Below are 22,891 nucleotides of genomic sequence, written 5' to 3' on the forward strand. Positions count from 1 at the left end.
GCCGCCACCAGTTCCTATTTATCGAAAAGGCAAAGCCAGGGAACACATTTAACCACAGAATAAATAACTAATGCACACCCCACTCAAGGTGGTTGTTTAGAAAGACTGCTAATATTGGTTAAAAAAACTACCAGTATTCTTAAAAACTTAGAGACCACTAAGGAAGAATTTAATTTTTTCTCATTACTCCTGCAACCCAAACCAGTCACTTGGTGTCCTCCTGTACATCAGAGCAGCTTCCCAAGAGCGTGCGCCATCTCCACGCGGGGAGGAGTTAACGGGACGGCAGCTCTCACCTGCCACTTCCTTTAACTGCAAGGAACAATAACCCGTGCTCACCCGGGCCCTGTGTCTGATGACCACCCGCATCCACCCTCCCCAAGCTGCCGACCCGAGGGAGCCTCCAGGAATAGCCGGCAGATTGGATCACTGCTGACACGCTCTCCCCCGTCACCTCGGCTCACCGCTCTGCAGTCTCCACACGGAAACCCTACTGCTAATAAGCCCCAGAGCAAGCTGAGGCCCTGGAGGTGGGCTGCGCGAAGACAGCAGCCGGGGTCTACTCACGTCGGCTTTCATACATGCTCCTGGACTGGGCCCAGATTTTAAAAGGATCTGGCTTTTTCTGCCCACAGCTGTCGGTCTGCTCTGCGGCGGGGGCCTCTGCAGGCGGGTACTCGGGGAGCACCTGTGTGCTGTGGCTGGGCGAGGCCGTGTGCAGGCTGCGGTGGCTGGCGACGCTGTGCTGGGAGCTGTTCTGGCTGTCTTTTCTCTCCAGTGGTTGCTGAGAGGAAGCGAGTGAGAGGGGCAAGACGAGAGGGTTATTATTGGTTCTGAGTGGGTGTTTCCTATCAGCTTGTCTTTGTTCAGCACTTCTGTGCACACACATACACAAATATATCAGCAATATTTTGGCTCCCACCTTCCTCCAGCTAATGCTGAAGGCAGATAAATCCCCGAGTGATGGGCAGACAGAGAGAGGAGGGGGCCAGGAGCGAACACATGATCACAGACCACACTGCTCTTGGGGCTGTGGCAGAAAACGAATCCAGTTTCCTCATGGGTTCCGGGCGAAGACACCGGGCGCATTTATGACAAGTTTTAACATCCCCCTTTTTTGGACAAATTGTGTGACACAAAATACCACGAGTGGTTTAAATGTAAAGCTATGATATCCTTAAGAAATATAATCAGCGATAAAAATGTTTTTTTTTTGAATCCACATCTTTGATTATTCTTTCAATAATAAAATACCTGACTCCTATTTAAGGGTTTGCCATCAAAACTTCTGGACTCCAAGGAAAGGGGATCAGAGCTTTTATTTTATTTAATTTTTTCCTTTATCATGTTATTTTTTTAAAATTTAAATTCTTTATTGTTTAAAGTATTACATAAGTCTCCTTTTTCCCCCAATGACCTCTCACCAGCCGCCTCCACCCCCTAGCACATGCCCTCCCCTCCCCCGCACGCGCCCCCCTACCCCCGCCCCGTCTGTGTCCATTGGTTATGCTCATATGCATGCATACAAGTCCTTTGGTTGATCTCTTACCCCCTCACCCCCTGCCTTCCCTCATAGGTTGGACAGTCTGTTCAACTTCTATGACTCTGGTTCTATTTTTGTTCATCAGTTTATGTTGTTCATTATTTTTTTTAAAAAATAGTTTTATTGATTTCAGAGAGGAAAGGAGAAGGAGAGAGATAGAAACATCAATGATGAGAGAGAATCACTGATCAGCTGCCTCCTGCACGCCCTCCACCCCCACCCCCACTGGGGACTGAGCCCGCAACCCAGGCATGTGCCCTTGACCAGAATCGAACCCGGGACCCTTCAGTTCATAGGCCCAAGCTCTATCCACAGAGCCAAACCAGCTGGGGTGGGGATCAGAGCTTTTAGAAACCATTATGTGTGCACTTGAACTTAGAAGTAGATAAATAACTATTATATGAAGAACTTTCATAATTCTTAGGTCATCAATTTTACAGACATCACATGTCACTTCTTGATCGCCTCACACTACTGTTGGTTGAAAACTGACATCAAACTTTATATATGGGCTGTCCTCAGGGGTCAGCCTTCTCCGATTTGCACCCTGTCCAACATCAAAGTAGTATTCAAAGGGAAAGAACTGCATTTACATTTCAACAGAATAAGCAGGTGTTCCTTAAAACCTGCCCAGCAAATGACCCTTCCCATTTTATGAAATGTTCTTTGAACAGAGAGCAAAAATTAGGGGGAGGAAAAATACTGGGTGGGCAATGAAATAATTTCAGTTCTTATTTTCTCCAGTAAAAGACTGTGGTAAGCCCAGGTGTTTAGTTTCCCCCATTCAAAATAAAACCCTGGAACCCTGCCTCTCACATGACAGGTGCTATGTCCTACACTTACCTGCTGAAGAGCACTCTAAAGGGACAGAGGACAGGAAGGGCTGTCTCTGTCTTCTCTTAAAGATCTTGTAGAGCTTACGCTTCCCAAGCACTTTATAAGATCTTTGACTCAGAGCAGTCTGGGTTTCTAAAGTTCTATGTAGAATCAAAATCTTCCCCTTGGTCTTACAAGGAATTCTACCAACAGCTTACTCTTGCTTCCTCCCTAGATATCCTCCATGTTTCATTCCCATATCAATGGAAATTTCCAGGGTCCCTTTCATTTAAATCTCAGGTCTCTCTGCCCCTCTCCTTCCGGTCCTTAATTTGAAAAAAGCATCTGAAGAAAGTCCAAGGAGGACAAAAGCTTCATTTGCCCTTGACAATTACAGATTCCAATCTGAAATCAGGTTCTGGCAAAGATTCAAAGTTGAAGAAAATTGGACATGCATTTAATGAAGGTAAGACAGACCATTTAAAATTGTATTTGGTGTGTCCGTGGGAGACATTTGAGGACCATATTCTAAACTAGCGAAGAGGTATTGGTAACACTGTAGGAGGGGTTTAATTCACGCAGCGTCAAGGACAGCAGCTCTGGGGAAGGCAGTGTTTGGGTGGTGACAAACACCATCAGAAACCCACATTAGCATCATTCTCTTCTGAGGATAAAGCGCTCAGCTCAGACCTGCGTGGGTCAGCATTCCAACCACTTGGAACAGAACGGGTTCTGCCAACTTCCAGCAGCGCCCGCCCCCACAGGGAACATGGCTCTCAGGGCCAGCGCTCTCATTTCTGCCCCAGAAGGTCAATGCTGCCCTCTCGCCTCCCCTGGAGACAAGAAGCCCGCGGTGTGGGAACGCGCCTGGCAGCCGCAGCCCGGCCACGGCCCAGTTTGGAGCACGTTCTCCGGGCGCTGCCTTCCTGGTATTTTCCAAATTAGGAACCACGTTTGGACGGCATGTAAAGGATTCCAGAGTCAGGAAGCATGAACGACAGAGGGGACCCCCTTCCCCTTTGCACCTGGGACCTGTTTTTCTCCCGGCTGCGATCTTCACAGGGTGGCCTTGCCGCACCAGCAGGGGCAGCACAGCCCCCGGGGGTGCACACATTCGCATAAAGCGAAGAGCAGGGGCCCGGGTGGGCACCCCTCTTTCCCCTTCCCTGTGCTGCTGGTTTTATTAGGGTGCACGGCGAAGGCTTCTCAGCAGCTGACAAGATGTAAAGCTATTTTCATTTTGAGATTAACCTTGGTAAAAAGCATCAATGGGGACTGTTATCCTATTTTTTACATTTTGGCGATCCTTTGTTTTTGTTCACCTCTGGGAGTGGGGAAGGAGAGATTTTTTAAAATATAAAAGCAAATAATTCAATAAAGGGCCTCCCAGTTACCGTGAGAGTTGCATTCCTCCCTTCAAATGCCCGCTCTTTCTCTCGGTCCCTCAAATAAGTAGCAAATGTCAGATTGTGGGGTCTGTCCCCGGACACTACAATCGCTCCACGGGGAGGTCTCCGGCGCTCGAAGCCCAGTCTCCTTCGTGTCCACACCGCTGTTCACAAAGCCTCACGGGGCCCGAGCGAGGCTCATGTACCACTTCCTCCTAAGAGGGGTCCCTCTGTGGTCTCTGGAAACCCAAACTTAACCTCTGCTCCCGCTCCTGACCGGGAGAAAACCGTCACCTGTGACGCTGCCCACTGAGGAGCACTCTACCCCGGACCTTCCCTGCAGAGCCCGGAGCTCCCACAGGTGCGCACACAATGCGCAGAGCTGGGGTGCCGCCTCCCGGGGTCCCAAGACCCTGCGATGGCTGTCCGGTGCAACAGACCTCTGGCGTGGAGGAACGGACCTCCCCACTTAACAGAAGATATGGATGTGCCATAAACAGAGGGGCAACGAAGTCCCCTGGAGATGGTTTGAGCCATTTTTCAAATCCAAACACCCTTCTCACCTCCCCAATGGATGAGTCATGTAGGTCCAATTTAACACAAAATGGAACAAGCTGGCAAAACTGCCTCTCAATCAAACTGCACTTCTGCAGCCCTTTTAAATGCCATCCACACGTGGTTCCCAATTTGGGAAATATCAGGAAGGCTGCACCCTGCGGACGTGCTGCAGACTGTGCCGGGGCCGGGCTGGCTGCCTGGCACGCTCCCACACCCAGGGCTACCTGCACACTGAAGGGGAGCTCGTGGGATCCCCCGGTAAGACTCAGCCTCACTTGATGTTTCTTCTCAAGTTCAGCTTTGAAAAGCACTTAATTGGAAGATGCACTCTGTATTGAATAGTCGGTTGGCACTCTGAGCTTTCTGAGGCTTCGCTCTCTCTACATGTGAAAAAGCCCCAAATAAGCCTTTTCTTTTCTGGGAGATGCTAATCAGCTCCGCAGTGCTTCCATCCGGCGGGAGCCCACCGTTGTCCCCGAGGAAAGCCATGTTTCTCTCCCAGGTTACCGTCAGCCTGGGTGCCTCACCCGCAGGCTACGTTCCCTCCCGGAAGAGCTGGGGCAGGAGAACAAATTCAGGTCTCAACCAAATACAAGGCCAGGATCAGATGTGCATCTAATGTGACTGTCCTTCACCTCATTTTCTGGTGAAAAACTGGCCCACAGTCACGTATCTGCAGTTAAAGAGACACCTTCAAGTCTTGTTAACGCAATCCAGGCACACTAAGGACACGGCTGGAGGGAGCGCCCCGAGCACCCAGGACAGAGCTGCCCGCGAGGTCCTCCTGAGCCCCTGCTGCCGTCCCGAGGGGCAATGAAGTCCACTGATTCCCAACACGCTTCTCGCCTCCCCAGTAGATGAGTCACACGTCCTGACCGCCTGCTGCGAGTCAGACTCCAGGGCTGTGGTGTGTAAGTGAGAAAGGGATGGCAGCTGAGCTCTCAGAACTCACATCCCGGGTGTATCTAGGTTGGGTGCGTGTGTGTGTGCAGATGGAAATAACCATGGCAGGCTGATGCCAACAGACCGCACTGCCCTGTGGCCGGCTAAGGAGAGGCCCTGGAAGAACAACCCATGAATGGAAGCAGCATGTGCTCAGTCTTCCAAGCAAAACTGAGTTGGGGCTGTTAAGAGAACGGAGAGGAGGCGAGTGTGGCGCAAGGGGTCTTCGGTGACCTGGGAGGCTAACGTAAGGGCCTCTGGGCTGCGTTAGGGAGTTTGGGTTTCATTCTTAGTTCAGGGGAGGAGGGATATATTAGTGAAGGAAAAGCTGGGATGCATCAGAAGCCGAGTTGCTTCCAGCAAGTTTGGTCTGTCTCCTGGGGTGGGGGCGGGGATGGGGTGTGTGTGTGAAATGGGATGAAAGCAGAGAGCCAGTCAGGAAACATCTGAGTCTGGGGAGGAACCCAAGGAGGGTTTAGCTGGGGACTACTAGTGACCAAGCAGAGGGACAGTGAACTTAGAAGGCATTTGGTGCCAAGTCAACAGGCACTGCTCACAGACGGCACCAGGGACAGAGCAGGAGGAGGAGGAGCTCTCAAAAACGTGGGCAGCCCCCCTTACCCCGCCCCCCTGCCCCCAGGTCCCACCTTGAGCAACTGGTTGGAGTATTGAGACGAATACTTCCAATGCCAGCTGTTGTCACTGGGCTGATATTTTTAAATCAAGATTTTAAAATTTCTGAATATCAAATCAGAACCAACCAGGAAGAAAAAAAATGGGCTTAATTTTGAGAACTCCATAGAAGTCCTTGGCCTCACCCTAGCCTGTGCCATAAGACTTTTTAAAATAAAACTGTACCCACCTCCCTGGAATGAAGGATTTCCTTACACCGACAGGCCAGGGAGATCGGGGAGGTGCGCCGGTTTTTATAAACGGAATGGGGGAAAACCCAGCGCATCAGTCTTTCACAGAATCCTTTCAACATGAAGGTACTTATAAAGTGAGCTGGAAATATTTGCTTGGAAGAGCAAATGAATACAGACAGCACTTAGGCGCTTTAATGATGAAAAGAATTCCTGTGGCTTAAAAATGACAAATCGATCCATTTTAAAGCAAAATTATTTACAGTTCACGCGCCTGCCAGACTGGAGGCCCTGCAGCGATCTCCACGGACAGCGGGACCCCGGCGCTGCCGGCCCGGGCGGCCTCACGGGCGGTGCGGACACCGACTCGCACCCGGCGCGGCAGAAGATGCTTCTCCTCTTGGCCTCTTTCTGGTCATTGATGGGCCTAAGTCAAACGGTCTCTTCCGAAAAGGCAGGCAAGAGGAGTTAATGGAGAAGAAAAGGGAGTTAACGACTGGACACGAAGACGAATTTTAGTTCACAGGCACGTGTTCGGGCTCCAAAGCGGTGAGGGTCCGAGTGGCTGTGGGAAGTGAGAGGCGAGGAGCGTATCTGAGCCACCCTAGTCCTTCTCCCAGCGTCTCCTCTCCTTGCAGCTGCGGGGCTCTGCCCGCTTGTAGCTCTGCCCCGGTTGAAGGACCAGCGGTATCGGGGTCCTGCGACCCCCGGGAGTTTCAGAAAGAGGCAGGACACATAAAAGAGATGGTCCGGCCCGGGTCCCTCACTGTGCACCTTCTCCGAGACCTCTCCCTCACATCTTTTTTTTTTTTTTTTTAACAGAGAGGAAGGGAGAGGAATAGAGAGCTAGAAACATCAATGAGAGAGAAACATCCATCAGCTGCCTCCTGCACACTCCCTACTGGGGATGTGCCCGCAACCAAGGTACATGCCCTTGACCGGAATCGAACCTGGGACCCTTCAGTCCTGCAGGCCGACGCTCTATCCACTGAGCCATAACCGGTTTCGGCCCTCACGTCTCTTAATGACTAGTGGTCAGCCGTGTCCTCAGCGTCCCGTCCAGGGGACAGGAACGGCAGACAATGGAACAGAAACCCGTCAGCGGTGCTGCCTTTCATCCTGGGGCGTTTGGAGGAGACTCCCTTGCCCATCACTCAGTGTCCCCCTTACGGAAACCGTGCGTGAGGAGTTGTTAGTAACTGGGAACACTGTGCCCCCTGCTTCGACCTGACACAGGAAATAAGGAGTGTGGTTTCCTACGTCGCCCAGGCTGCTAGGGAACCCGGAGTGTTCCTCAGCTCCACCGCGGCACCTAACTCAGCCGCGCCTGTTTCCGTGGCTGTGTCTGGCTGCTTCACAGATTACTGGAACTTAGAGCTGAACGGTTTTCACTAAGTGTGTACTTGGTTTGGCTTGGTTAGCTTTGGAGAGTGCATGTTCCTCAGACGGTAAGCCCCCCGAGGAGGGTGCAGAGCTGCCTGCTGGGGGTCTCTCCTGGTTGCACGAGGCAGGAGCGTCTTCCGGTGCAGTCCTGGGGTACCCGGCACTGGTCTGACATAGAAGACACCCGGCTAACCCTTACTGTTGGAACAGGCACATTACACATTTCAGGTGATTTGTGACAGCGAGTCTGTCTTTTGAAAGTAGCAATCAATAAATTGCGAGCTTGTAAGCTCCAAAAGACAGGCGCCACGACGTCTTCCTTATCACAGCGCTCCCAGCGCCACACAAGCCCGGCACTTAGGCCTCCACCCAAACAAATGGGCGGATGGACTAATGAAGGAAAGGCAAATGCATCGGCGGATAAATGGGTAGATGGCGGGGGGACAGATGGACAAATGATCAGATGGACACATGAAGGAAGGGAGAAACAGAAGCACAGCGAGAAATGAACAAGTGAGAAAACCTAAATGGATATTAACGTAACATTCAGGATTTGGCATGATACTTAGAGCTTTAAATTCTAAATCCTTGCGTGTGGTCTAGACCAACAGTCCCAGTTGAATGCGTTTCCAGTCAGGGTGATCACACCGGGCAGAACCAGTTTCCCAGAGAGGTCTAAAACCTGACCGCAAGCAGGTCTTATTTTTGTTCCTGGCACTTGGCAGAGGAATCTCTGATGTTACGGACGTCCCGGCATTCAATCAATGAAACTTCGTCAAGATGCTGCCACTGTCTCCAGTGCGTAGATGAACCATAAAGTTAGCATTTAAACTAGCGGGTGGCACTGCGTATTGGGAGTGAGCTATCGAGACCATCCAGGACGGGAAACAGGACCAGAAAGATAAGTCCCTCCGTCCTCATAAAAACCCAACTACTCAATTACTGAAAACAGTGTTTTTTTTAAAAAGGCAGGAGGGCAAAAAGAAGCGGTCAGTCACATGAACACGTCAACAATGCCAGGAGCTTTTAAGAAAAAAGAACTGGGTTAAGACAGGCCATCATGGACTGATGGGAAATCCAAGTGTATCACAACCCAGCGTTTCACTCCACAGCTGCGTCCCCGGCCCTGCCTGCCACAGGGGAATGGCTTTCTGAACCATGACATGCAGCACCCCAGGGGTGCCCTCCGACCTCACCAGGAAAACCCCACAATCATCTGTCTCTGGCCCGACAGCCCTGAAATTCACACCGGGAAAGGGAAACAGCTCTCCACCCACCTGTGCAGAGCACCCACTGATCACAGGTGTTCGCGCCGCGCCGCTGGCGGCAGCAGACCCCGGCTGATGGCCCCCGATCCTGACCAGCGGCTGCCGGTGTGCCAGCACGCTGTGAGAACCACATCCCTGTCGGGGCACAGGCATCGGGAGGACAAGCCCCAAGCTGGGGCTCGTTCCTCTCTAACCAGCCGCACACGGTCTCCTGGCTTGTGTAATTAAGAGCCGGCAGACTGTGGGCAAAGCAGTTAAGAGCTCTTTTTTCCTGGGAATGCAGCCTGAGTAATTGGCTTGCTGCTCGCTAATGACACAGCTTCTGCAAAAACAAACTGTCACAGGGAAGTCTTTCAGCTGCCTCGGTGAATGCAGGCTCTAGAGCTGCCTGATGCCCTCCGGTGCAGCAGGGAATTCCAAAACACTTGGGGGAGAAGAGACGCAAGTGAGCCTCTTGCACAGTGAAGTTTGCACAAGAAGGAACGCCGCACCGCCCGAGGTCTTGCTGCCTCTGCAAAACCGATGCGTCTCCCCCAGGAAGCTCCTTGTCAGGACTTCGTTCCATGTGGGTGTGTGAAAAAGTCCATCGTGTAGCGTGGCTCCGATGGGGGAGAAAAGGATGGCTCCGCTAACTCAAGCTCATGTGACACATCTTCCAGATTTGCTTCTGTTTTGCTGCAGGCTGCACAGGTTTCTGACTACGACCCAGGGATGAGGAGACACATATGCACGCATATGTATACACACGTACGTACACACACACACACACACACACACACACACACACACACACACACAGGCTCTGGCATCTTGGTGGGCGCCTACCAGCACTTTTGTGCCTGGACATTAACACAAACTGACAAGGGAAGCAGCCCTGAAGTCACAGGTGCCCAGCGTCACGGCACGAAGCCACTGCAATCACATCAATTATTGCAATCACATCAATTATCAATCATCCCTAGGTCGTCGTCAGGAGCATCTATCAGTATTTGGAGAAGCTGGGAGTGGGGCTTTGAAACGCAGAAAGCCCCTCTCTCAGCTCCTTAGTGAACTTCTGCCTCCTGCTGCCAGGCTGGAGGCGGTGGGAGGAATCCAGCTGCAGCGCCAGGTGCCGCAAAGTTTTAAGGTTCTCCTTTCCCAGGTGACAGAGAGCTGTAAGATGTCCCTCCCCCAAATGTCCTAAGCCACATGGAAATGGCTCCTCTTGATCCCATCGGCAGTGAATTGGGGAGCCTCTTGGATCAATTTCACAGGCACGCGGTCCAGACTCGGACTTCGTACAGCATTCTAATTTGTTGTCCGTGCCCCAGGGGCAGAAGCTCACACCACCAATCAAAACACTACAGCCTCGAGGCTATTACTAACGCGTCAACCAGGTAATGCATCTTCAGGGAAAGCAGACTAGAAAGGACAGCAACACATTGATTTTTTTTTTTTTTAAAGAATCCCACACCTGCAGCATAATGCTGCTAAAGCCAGCAAAACAACAAAGGACGTTTCCACAGCAAGGAAATGTCTGTCCTCAGTGCTGGGGCGGGGAACAGCCTTCCGTGTGAGCATGGGGTGCATACAGGGCAGAGTGGTCCTTCCCCAAACCCACAGGTTTTTAATTTTGTAAATCATTCGTCATTCAGCGCCTCGGAAAGCCCCGGGGAGAGTGTGCCCACGTGAACAGCTGGGAACACCAGTTGAGAGCAGGCTACCGGGGAAGCAGGTGGAGCCTTCCTTTTTAATTCTCCTCCCAAAAGAAACAACAGCATCTGTCTCAGGTTAAAACATCTAAGGAAAAGTCATCCATTTGAAAGAGAGCTGGGATGCATTCATACAGAGAAAATCCCAGTCCTGCTTCCTTCAGCCTGGCTCCCGCAGCCAGCCCACAAATCACTAGGCAGTTAAAGACAAACCCACATACCTTCCATACCAAACAGATCCCCAGAACTTCAGATGGGGAGCCGGGCTCCGGTCCCCCATCCACTCCAAAGCACATTTAGTGAAGTCAAGCCAGACAGCGTCCCCTCCCACCACCAACCCCCGGCCCCCCGCCCCCCAAATAAGCGCCAAGTAACTGGCAAGTCCTTACCGACTTGGGGCTCTTCTTGGGAACTGGCAGCCCTGGAAAAAAATGCAACAAGGAGGGGAGGGGGGGAGAAATCATTAGCACATAAATGTTACCTTTTCCTTAAAGAACAATCCCCAGGCGCTTCATGGCAACCTAGCCATCTGCAGAGTTATGTCAGATTTCTCCCCGGCACCCGAGTTACCAGGCTGTTCATATCGAATCAAAGCGGAGGGAGGAGGAAGCAGAGGCAGATCTATCTGCATTAGCTATGCTGACTTGTACTGCAGCAGCCTGGAGGCTGGGAAAAGAAATTCACAGACCTCCGCGGCCTGGGAAATTGAACACTTGGACAGAATCTGAAATGCTCTTCTGGATTAAGAAGGACTTAACTTACAATTAAGTCCAGGATATTTCCTTTCTACCCGATCCACTTGTCAATTTAAGCGGACCAATCAGGACAGAGGATGGGGTATATATTGAATTTCACTGGAGTACATGGTTAAAATTTAATTTTTTTCTTTTTTTTGGGGGGGAGGGGGGGTGTTTTTTTTCTTTCTCTCTTTCTTTTTTGTCTGTCTGCCAGGAGAGGAATGCCTTCTTTATTTGGATGAGCAGAACACCAAAACAAAGACGGATGCTCTGCCAGCACAGAACACAAATGCAAGTTGGTCTGGGACCCCTACGGATCGTGGACACACCCCTCCACGTGTCAGTCACCCCAGCAAACTCCTACTCAGCCTGCTGGAAGGGACTCAGCTCAGCGGGGACTAGTCCCTCAGGGGGAGGCAGGTGGATGGGGAATGAGAGAAGGCTCACAGAGCTGAGGGAGAGAGAACCATGGAGAAAGAGGCAGGCAGAGGAACCAAGAAGACAGTCAGGGGGCCTGCTGGCTCTTCCCTGCCCGGTCCTCAGTGGGGGTGAGACAGCTGGGAGGAAGGCACCTTCATCTCCTCACCTCTAGGCCAGTCAGAGGGGGTAGGGGGCGCATGGGAATGTGCCCCAGGGGAGCGCAGCAAAGGAGGGCTGGAAAGCAGGAGCGAAGCAAGCATCTAACAGTGTTTCCAAGGTAATCATTTCTGCAAGTTGTCCTCTCTCTTTTTAAAAAATTTTTTTTTCTGGTTTCAGCAAAGGGTAGAAGGTAAAATGCAGATTCCATCTGCATTAGACACCAAAGGCACACTGGGATCTGGTGATTCTGCCTCGGAAATGTCAGCATTTTAGAGACAAGGATGTCCACAGAGTGTGAGGATTTCTACTCCCGTGGAAGTGACTCGTCAAACCACGCGCCGTGCCAGGCTCGGTGCAAGTGACCAGGGCCGTGGAAGGGGTGAGCAGGAGGCCCCCTGGGAGCACCGGACCGTCCCCTGCAGTCAGGGCTGAGAGGGACCCCATCCTCAGGCCCGCGGCTCTCTGTGGCAGGGCTCAGCACATCACCAAAATGGGGTCACCGTGGTGGGGAGAGTGGGTCTCAGACTCCAGGGTGCTAAGGAGCCCCGGGCCACTTGTTAAAAATGCAAGATCCCAGGCCCTGCCTGGCAGGGGCCCAGGAATCTGCATATGAACAAATATTCCAGAAGATTCTGATGCAGGGGTCTGAGGACCACATCTAAGGAAACTACACTGTGAAGAGTGCTACTGTTCTGGTCAGGGAGAATCAGCGAGGACACTCTCAGGGAGCTGCTTTAGAGCCCTGGAGGCCTCAGTTTCTCAATCTATGAAATGGAGAAAGACTCGCCTCACAAGACTGCCACGGCCATTAAATGGACCAAAGGTTTAAAAGCCTTGTACTTGCTAAGGGGTGGCCCTCAAACGCCCTCCCCTTTCCTCTTCCTTTGCTACTTGACACCATTCAGGAAGGAAGTGGTTCTGCTTATCTTACTTGAACGAGGCAAAATCACCTGCCTAGCTTGTAAAGTAGAAAAAATATTGTAGGGGAAATATTCTACCTATGGATGAGAATAACACTGGGCGATTTAGGTATGTCATTATTCTTAAAAATAATCATTAGGTGCTTTTATTTGTTCATGAATATGATCCCCTTAATGAATTTTATCAAGTTATATTAGTGTGGGTCACTGTGTAGACTTCAAAATTACCTAATATTACTTGTCAACATTCAGATTTTTCCCTAATTCAGGCTAACCTTCTCAGTGAACTGGAATGAATAGGTTTCACCACAGTTAACTAGACTTGGCCTTACCCAGGGTCCCCATGACTCTACAAAAAATGTATAAAACATCTCCAGCTGGGTCAGAGGAGCCCGGGCACATGGCCTCAACCCTCACTCTGCCATCGTTCATGACGACGGCCACCGTACATGTCCTGCCTCTAAATCTGCACACATAAATAAAGGGCATTTCCATGTCCCTCACAGAGAAACCCGCACGGTCGGGGTCTGCAGCAGGTGCTCGCGGCCGGTACAAGGAAACCCGGGAGCAGTGGACGCTCTAGAGAAGCCGTGGGCCAGCCAACCGTTAAGCAGTAAGCGAGGTCAGAAGACACGCGCCATCTCTGAGGGCAACACCATGGATGGTTTCCAAAACATGACGTGGAGTGAGGACGGCCGGCTGCAGCTGGCGGGGGGCTGGGGGAGCAGCAGGGCAGTGCTGACCACACGCACACACAGGCACAGGCCCAGGGTCGCCGTCCACGGCTCCCCCCGCCACACACACACTAGTAGCAGGGACACTTCTGCGGGACAAGGAAGGGCAGGGTTCCGGGGACTAGTTTAGGCAGAATGTAGCCTTAATCCAGAATTCTTTATCAGGAACACCATATTCACATCTTGCTGAGACAATGACACATTAATTTAAAAATAAACATTAATTAATGGCCCTTCCATTAACTGCATGAAACCAACCAGCCTGAAGCCTAAAGGGGTGATGCTGAGGGTCTGTCTCCTATGAGGAGGCAGTCAGTCCAGGGAGCAGTTCAGGGAACTGACCAGGGAACAGTCCAGGGAACAGTCCAGGGAACAGACCAGGGAACAGTCCAGGGAACAGTCAGTCCAGGGAACAGTCCAGGGAACAGTCCAGGGAACAGTCAGTCCAGGGAACAGTCAGTCCAGGGAACAGACCAGGAACAGACCAGGGAACAGCCAATCCAGGAAATAGTCCAGGGAACAGTCCAGGGAACAGTCCAAGGAACAGTCCAGGGAATAGTCAGTCCATGGAACAGACCAGGGAACAGTCAGTCCAGGGAACAGACCAGAAAACAGTCCAAGGAACAGTCCAGGGAACAGTCAGTCCAGGGAACAGTCCAGAGAACAGACAAAAGAACAGCCCAAGGAACAGTCAGTCCAGGGAGCAGTCAGTCCAGGGAACAGTCCAGGGAACAGTCCAAGGAACAGTCCAGGGAACAGCCAGTTCAGGGAACAGTCCAGGGAACAGTCAGTCCAGGGAACAGTCAGTCCAGGGAACAGCCAGTCCAGGGAGTAGTCCAGGGAACAGTCAGCCCAGGGAACAGTCAGCCCAGGGAACAGTCAGTCCAGGGAGTATCCATGGAACAGTCCAAGGAACAGTCCAGGGAACAGTCCAGTGGCCCAGCTCCATTGACACAAGTTGTATTTTACAACAACAACAAACTTATTTAATTTAAAGAGGCATTTGTTCCTGTTTCCTAGCTAGTTGTTGAAAACCCTCATTTTAAAAGAGCCACACCTTTAACAGGAGCACAAATCAGCACTTAAAAAGTCAAAAATCAAGAGATTCCACTTAACAGCTTTAAAGCAGCAGCAGCAGCAACAACAACAACAACAACAACAACGATTTGTTTTAGGTCCATATATCATTAAATCTTAAAATCTAATGAATGCTGGAGCAAAGCTCCTGACACAAGTTACCATTTATTTTAGCCTAAACTATTCAGATGGATTGAAACAGTGGGAGACCTAGTGGAAAACTCAAAAACGGTTACCGTTCAGCAGAGTCCTCCAAGACCGAGACATCTCAGGACATGGCTCTGGTCTGGCTGGAGGGACTGCAGGCCGCCCGACCTGGCTGGGACAGGCGCAGCACAGCCCACACGTCACAGGCAGGTGGTTTCCTTAGGACAGACGCGCACTTCGCGTTCCCAGTGGGAAGCTTGTGTTGTGTAAACCATATTCCATAGGAGGCGTGTGAGGAGGAACAGCCCTTGTCTTAATGGGCGCATCTGCTCCCTCCGGGAGAGGGAGGGGATGCTGAGAGCAGGCAGAAGAAAGGGCTCCTGGATGGCACCATCTGCGGCTCTGAGAGCCTGGAAGGTGGCAAATGCGGCTTCAAAGGGATCCCAGAAAACTTTTACTGGGAAGTGGACCTTCACAGTGTGAGTCTAAGTGCGAGCCACAGAAGTGAGAAAAGCCTGGGAACGGAGGTCCCCATGAGAAAGGCGTCCCTTTGGAGGAACAAATGGCAAATTCTCTGCCAGTGATGGGATCTGACCAATTAACATGAGGAGGAGGAATCTCGTTCCTTTTAAATGTCAAGGCCATAAACTATGCTATTGAACATGTGCTCATATAACTAAATGGCAAATGTTATTCTTGGTGAAATTTTATAATGGCGGTAACACAATTTATATAAAAAAAGTAAAAATGTAACAGAATATATATGCATTTTGGAAACAAAGGCTAGAAGGTTAAACACCAAAACAGCAAGTTGGTTCTTGGACTCATGGCATCAAGGATGGCTTCATTACCTGTTTCAGTATTTTCTACAACAGAAAAGCTGCTCAGAGGTACACAATTTTGCATATAATTGCAAGCAGTCTCTGAAACCTTGACCAGCCTTGGGAAGCCCATTCTGTTGGGTCCTAGAACCCTCAGGTTAAATCGTCCCTGTCCAAGCACATCGCCATGGCGTTAGATGCGGTTCCTAGGGTGAGATTCATACCGCCTAAGTTTGTGCCTCCAGTACGGGCAGCACAAGTAAAACACTGGAACCGCAAATGGAAGGGACAGTGAGAAGGACCGAGCAGAAAGTAAGTTTCATTCTTTGCTTCTCTTCCTTCTTTCCTGGGAAGATCTAAAGGGCACATCTAAAACATTTCTGAGGGGAAACATTGCATTAAAGAATATACCAGGGAACAGCCAATAACAAAAATAACTAGCTAGAACTGGGAGAGCTCGGTGTGGCTCAGCGGTTGAGAGTCAACCTAGGAACCAGGAGGTCACAGTTCGATTCCTGGTCAGGGCACATGCCCGGGTTGAGGGCTCGATCCCCAGTAGTGGGGCATGCAGGAGGCAGCCGATTGATGATGTTTTTCTCTCATCTCATCGATGTTTCTATCTCTCCATCCCTCTACCTTCCCCTTTCTCTAAAAATCAATAAAAACATATTTTTAAAAAAGAATACACCAGAACACTAATATTCATCAGCGAAAATGCTATTGCAGGAAAACATAATGAACCTTCTAGGTAATGCTTTTACTGGAAAGGAGGGGTAGTCTGATGACAGAGCAAAATACTAAGAATTCAGTGAGACAGAGATGTAGAGGGTGTGCAGGAAAAATAGTGAGAAAATCTATGATTTCCCCAGAAATGCAGAATTGATGGCTACTTGACTACAAACCAGTGGCTCTAACCAATGAATATTAATGACCGGTAACCCTTCTAAGAAAGTCATCCACACCACCCTCTGCCAACTAGTTTTCCGTTTTGTTTGCTTCATACATAATAGATAAACCATGAAATGAATGCAAGCTGCCCCGACCTTACCATCAAATGCTAAGGACCGTCCAGAAAACCAGAAAAGGCAGGTACAATCAGTCCTAACTTTTCCCACTGAGGGCAAGAAGGAAAATGGGGAAAATTCACTCCCTATTTAAGCAAACTGTGCTAAGCGCCTTCCGTGTGCCAGGAGTTGGCACGAAATGGAGCAATGGCCGGGACCTACGAGAGCCTGCCTTCACAGGGCTCACCTTCTGTGGGGACACAGAGCACACTCAACGCAGCCAATACTCCCAGGTGGTAACGTGTGAGGAAATGAAGGGGCAGGGAACAGGCTGTGCCGGAGGCAGAGCTACTCGGCACCGGGTGTGCAAGCACGTCTTTCTGGAAGAGACACATCTGAGCTAAGACCTGAATCCTGAGAAGGCACCAACCCCAAGATTATTCATCCACTGAGCTCTGCCATGGGCCGAGTGAAGCATCACCGAGAGAAAGGTGAGCCGGACATGGCCCTGGCCCGGACACCTTCAGAGTCTATCCTCTTAAAGGAGAAAGAAGCGAAGTCAGTTAGGACTCAGCGTGGTCGGTGTTCAGTGCACAGAAGGAAGCACTTTGCTCCTGGGAGCAGGGCGAAGGGAAGCTCATCCGGCGTGAAGAAGGGTCAGAGGGAGGAGCTGGACCCTGAGCGAGGCCAGCACTGAGTCATGGCCGGGACGGCAGCCACAGGCAGTGATTGATGCCTGATTGCATAATGGTGATGATGCTTTCCCAGCTTATTTTATTATTATTTTTTTAAATTAAAGCTAAATCAGTGTGCCAGCATAAGCTCACGGCCAAGTTTAAATGCGAGTTCATTTTCACTGAAGGACCTTACAAACGTTATCACAAAATTGAATTCAGAAAACCAAATGAAAAAATGGCTCTAGTTTAAACATATTTTATTTTTTTTCTCCTTCCTCTGGCCAAATATCATCATCAACCCTGTGGTACAATTTTTCAATGTAAATATGATACCAGCTGCCAAGAGCAGAAGCAGCAGACCCAATGTCTCCAAAAAGATGAAAACATTCTTTCCCTTGGGGATCTCGTAATGGTCATTATGATATATTATGGCCATCATAATTCAGAGAGATGGTCGGGCTTCAGATGCCTGGAATAAGTAGCTCCCAAAGCTGTGTCAGTTGGCATTTTGTTAAGAAGATTAAGAATATAGTTGTGCAGCTTTACAGCTACGGAGAGGTCTGCTTCAATTACACAGCACCGATAGCCTCATAAATATGTCCCGAAGAGCAGTAAATGCTTGGCGAAGCTGGTGATTGCTAATGGTTTACAGAGCCTTTCACCTCAAAGTCATACGCCTTGGACTGGCACAGGTGAGGAGAGACCTGAAGTCATTAACACTTGGGCTGCTCAGACCCCTCGGCGAGATGGATGAACTGTCATCATGCGATTCCCGAGAGATAAATGGCCTGAAGTGAAAAGGTGTCATTGAAATGACACAGACAGTCCTATTGTTGTGGACTCTCAAAAACATGTAAGGTAAACCTTGAAGGGTTGAAAACTTGGCTTCTCTAGCATTTCTTTAGAAAAAAAAAGGTCTTCAAGAGCAAGGGCTGAGCACAAAAATAACTAGCTAGAACTAGGAGCGCTTACACACATATATACTTCACAACTGCTGTTTGAGTTAAGTGTTAATATCATCCCTATTTTACAGACGAGAACACTGAGGCCCGGATGGTTACATAGCACGGCCAAGGTCACCTGGTCAGGTGAGCAGCTAAGAGGAGACTTGGTCTAAAGCCAGACCTTGGCTTTTAAACACTGAACTGTACAATCTCCTTCAAAGGTGCTTAATCTGCTTTGGATCATAACCCTCTAAGAGGGAATTAACACAACAGTGTTTGTATAGGTCAAGTGTATTCTTAGAAAACTTTCCATACAGCTTCATAGAATACATGGACATCAACCTGTAATTGAACCCATAATGGGGATGTGAATTTAGAAAGTTTCCTTTCTACAGAGAGCATGGAAATCTATGCACAGTCAGGCAAGTTCTTCTATGTCGCTGATACTAGTACTTTACTCCGAGCGGCAGCCCCAAATCATTGACTGTTCAAGGCTGCACACGCTCAAATATAACAAGACGGGCCTCTCATTTGGGGGCAATGAAGCAAGACTTTAACGCTATGGAACCGGCAGGTTGGCTGGTCACCAATCTGTGTGAAGTACTTTCAGAAGTGGGTAAGAACTTTATCTAGCTTGTAAACGTATTCTGACACTCCTTGATAACAGGGTTATTTTAAAAACTAGGGGAGGGACAAGATGGAGTGACAGGAGTGAGGTGTGGCATCTTCTCTCTGGACGGGGAAGGAAGAGAACTGTCAACTTGAAAAGACCACTCATTTGTCAAGATGTACCTACAGGAGGCCCATCTTCCTCTCCAGGGAATTTTCGCCCCAAGATCTCCTTTTTTCGGAGCGGAGTCGGGCCAGCTTCCCAGTGGCTCCAGGAAAGCTCTCTAGCTCTGTGTGGGCTGAAATCATTCACCACGAGGCCGTTAAAGCGCAGGGTCTCACCTCTGTCCAGAAATGCTTCACTTCTGAGAAAGACTCCCAGCTGCCAGACGGACAGCTTGCCTTTCCCCCCATCTATATTTTAAATGTGAGTTGCTTTTCTTATGCAAGTGCTTGGGGTTGGCCCTGCTGTCCATTCCCCTTACCCACAGTTCACTGAGGTCTCCCTGGGCTGGGAAGCATGACCTGCAGCCTGGAGGCTCCCAGGCAGTTCCTCTAAAGTGGAGAGTTTAACTTGAGCTGCCTGGGTTGTGGGCGGGTGGGGGTGGTGAATAGGAAACAACAGCTCAACATAGATCGCTGAAAGAAACACCCCTAAGCATTCCTTTCTGGGGTTGGTAAAACAGGGTGCCATGTGAGCCCCTATTTTAAGGTCACTGGCCCCTAAGGAAAACCCATCACTGAAATTGAGGCCGAGATGTTTCTAGGTTAAGAAAAACACCGTTCAGGATCCTTATGGCAGGATCACTGCCTAGAGGCTGGTTCTCATCCTGCCTGCTTATTTTTAGCAATGTAAGTCAGGCACAGGGCCAAGCACGGTACCCCAACGTTGATCCTTATAGGACCCCAAAGCCGGAAGTAGAAGCCCTTCTCCAGGCTTCCTCATCTCCCACAGCGAAGGTCTCCGACACGTATCCTGAATCCATCCACTCTGTCCGTCTCCACCGCCACGGACTCTCCTTTCCTCAGCGAGCCCAAGAGCCTGAAACCGTTCTCTGCCCTACTCTCACCCGCTCAGTGCATTATCCACCGGGAGGCCAGACAGCCTTTACAGCACAAATCAGATCAGATGGTCTCCCGGTGACAAGTCCCTGCGGCTTCTGAGCACCGTCTCGGTGAACCGCAACCTCTTTTCCCCGCCCCACAAAGCCGCCTTGATCTGACCCTGCCCACCTCTTCAATCTCATGTCCCACTCCTCTCTCCTTGCCCATGTGCTCCAGCCCGCCTGGCACCCTCCACTTCCGGCCAATGCCCTTCATTCCCCCGGACACTTCCACTGGCTGTGCCCTCTGCCCGGGACACTGCGCCTGCAGATCGGTGAGCGGGTAGCATCTCCCCACGCAGGGCTCTCCTCAAATGTCTCTTCAGAGACACCATCCAGGGGTACAGGCACCAGCAGCTCCGAAGTGACGCTGCTCGTCACTCTTTATTCACACAGCCCGGTTTTTCCGTTTGCACACATCTGAGGACGCTCTAAAATCATTGTTTATATTGTTGATTGTTATCATGTACTTGTTTATTGTCTATTTCGGGGACCTAGTCTCTTATGCGAGGCTAGTCCCCAGCCCTGGAACAGTATCTAGTCCCCAGTTCAGCAGCACCTTTTGAATAAACGTGTGAAGGTGTTGAGCTTAAGCAGTGAACCGCTCTGTGACTGCTCACGGCTCCCGACCCGCGCTGCTCCTTGATGTGCTGGTGAGCTGCCAGCTCGGCTCCACGCCCGCCGGGCCCTCCCGGAGAGAAGGTCCGCTGTGCCACCTTGTGTTCTAGAATCCTGTCACAGCCAGGCTCACGCCCAGAGGTAACGAAGGCTCACAGAGAAGCCCAGCCTCACAGCTCCGAGCCCCAGCAAGCGGGTATGTTCCCCGGGGTTCCTCGGGGTCGATAGTGCTCCAGTGAAGGGCACCTTCGTGTCTTTCCTTAGAAAAGCACTTTTATGGCCAAACAGGGCTAAAGGCTCCGAAGGCCTCACCCGTCCCCCCAGAAGCAAACCTGACGAAAAAGAACATTTCAGATCCTGTTCCCCGGCCAGGAGACGGACACTCCGGAGCAGTTTTGACAACTGCTTCGGCGTCACCATCGCCTTCCTGTTGCAATGCACTGTTGCAAAGTAGGGGGGACATTTTCCTGTTCTCTCCATAACGGCGTCTGTGATTTAGCCATTTCAATGAACTTTATCACCAAACTGCTTCACTGTGACCGAAGCCATCCCTGGCACCATATAAACCTGTATTCCAACCTCTTACATCTGGGAAAGCACAGTGGCCTTAGAAAGCCCTGGCCACGGCTAACGAAGGCCAGGCGACCGATGTGGGAGCCTGCAGCGCCGCGCTGATCAGTGTCTGCCGGTCAGACCTGAAGAGCCATTTACTGAAGACTCAGGTTTTTCCTCAGAGCAAAGGACGTGTGATGAGCAGCCCCATTCATCTCCCATGGAGACAGTGAATGGCTCCAAACACCTCTTGCTGAAACAATATCTGCCCTGGCCTACGTGACGATCACGTCACCGAGGGGCAAGCTTTCCCTGACTGCCGATCCCTAATGAATGGCTGCCTCAGAGCCTGGGAAGCAGCAGACGCTATGCTCTGCCCACTATTAGATTTCAGGTCTCACTGAGTCAATACTCATTCTGCCAATTGGATTTGCCTCGAGGCAGAATATGGGAATCAGTTTCACTCACACACACCCCAGCACATACACTGTCCCGCTCAGGGTGAATCTCAATTAAAAAGAACTTTTATAGGTCAAGTACATTTAAGGTGCAGGGGACACTCAGAACGGCAAGGCTATTTAATGACATTTTTTATCCGGGAACAAGATGGATCACAGGCACTTGGAGGAGCCCTCTGCGTTTGGGGCGGGGAAGGGAAAGGAACAGAAATTCACACTGGCGCTGAGATGCATGCTCCCCCAGCAAGCATGGACAGCGAGGAGACGCTCAGCAAGCTTCCCACAGCGGAGACCGAGGGCCAGGGTCCTTTCGCTTCCTCTCCTGGTTTGGGCTGTTCCCTGCAGCTTTTTCTAGGCAAATGAGGCTCTAATCAAGCTTAGAGTCCAGGTACCCGGGGAATCAATGAAAACAATACACTGGAAATGTATTTTTTTAAAAACTACCATAAAGTTTTGAGACTGCTTTGTATATGTAAGAAATCAGCCATGGGTATTTCGGGGTACCCAGTGCACAGTGAATGTGCACAGCTCGCCCAGTTTTCTCTTGCTTTGGAATTTTACACTCTCAGAACGAAGAAATCGTGGCAGAGTGTGACCCATAAGGTCACATTATGGAAGGGCAATACAGAGGAGAGGGATGCGATCTAGCCCTGGACCTGACCCCAGACTCAGCTTCTCCCTGACTGACGAGGCCATGGGAGATGGTCAGAGAAAGGGTGGGGGTCCCATTGCCTCCCCCTGCCTGGATCCCAGCCCCACTCACATGTTACTCCCATGCACCCCTCTCCCATCCTGCTTTCACCACCTCCTAGATTTCAGGTTTCACAGACCAGCACATTTTTGTAAAAACAGATTTAAGCAACTGGCCACAATCTGCCAATTCATTACTTCACAAACTAGGAATATTAAAAGGGGGGGGGGGGGATATCAACCCTCTTTCTATGAGGATGAGCCTGTTTCAGCGAAAAAGGACAGGAAGGGTATCACCTACACAGGAGCCTCTTCACCCCGGAAAAACCCCACTTCTCCAAAAACCTATTCTGCTCTGATTTCCCCATTTCACTGTTTACCGGAAGCCATGTCATCACAGACCCAAGGAACACATCTCCTGGGACCTGCTCCCTCTTGCCTCCCCTGGTCTTTCTGGAGTCCAGACAGTCACTGGAACAGCAGGAGCCAGAGGAACCCGCTCCGCCTTCCTCCGAGCCTCATCCACTCCGCAGGACACGGCCCTCCCTCAGGCCGGGCTCCCTGCAGTGCCAGGAAGGCACAGCCCACCCACGTTTCAGACGACAGCGCACAGGCTCGGGCACTGCCAGAGTGACCCGGCCAGGCACTGCTCCCGGCGGCAGAGAGCAGGTCGGAAGGGGGATGGCGACAACTGGTTGGGCAGAGGCAGAGGCAGAGGCAGGGGCAGGGGCAGGGGCAGGGGCAGAGGCAGAGGCAGAGGCAGAGGCAG

At 50.7% G+C, this 22,891-nt stretch overlaps 1 protein-coding gene across 1 annotated transcript in view; it reads right to left on the bottom strand.

Annotated features, from left to right (window-relative positions):
• Nucleotides 1-22,891, bottom strand: part of MAGI1 (membrane associated guanylate kinase, WW and PDZ domain containing 1) — a 575,588-nt gene that overhangs the window by 29,486 nt on the left and 523,211 nt on the right. Inside the window, exons 13-14 of the mRNA XM_008146348.3 lie at nucleotides 10,842-10,873; nucleotides 568-784 (exon numbers count right to left, since the gene is read on the bottom strand). Of these exons, the coding sequence (XP_008144570.2) occupies nucleotides 568-784; nucleotides 10,842-10,873 (249 nt within the window). The remainder of the gene's footprint in view (nucleotides 1-567; nucleotides 785-10,841; nucleotides 10,874-22,891) is intronic.

This window comes from Eptesicus fuscus, chromosome 18 (genome assembly GCF_027574615.1).
Source record: "Eptesicus fuscus isolate TK198812 chromosome 18, DD_ASM_mEF_20220401, whole genome shotgun sequence".
NCBI classification, from domain to species: domain Eukaryota; kingdom Metazoa; phylum Chordata; class Mammalia; order Chiroptera; family Vespertilionidae; genus Eptesicus; species Eptesicus fuscus.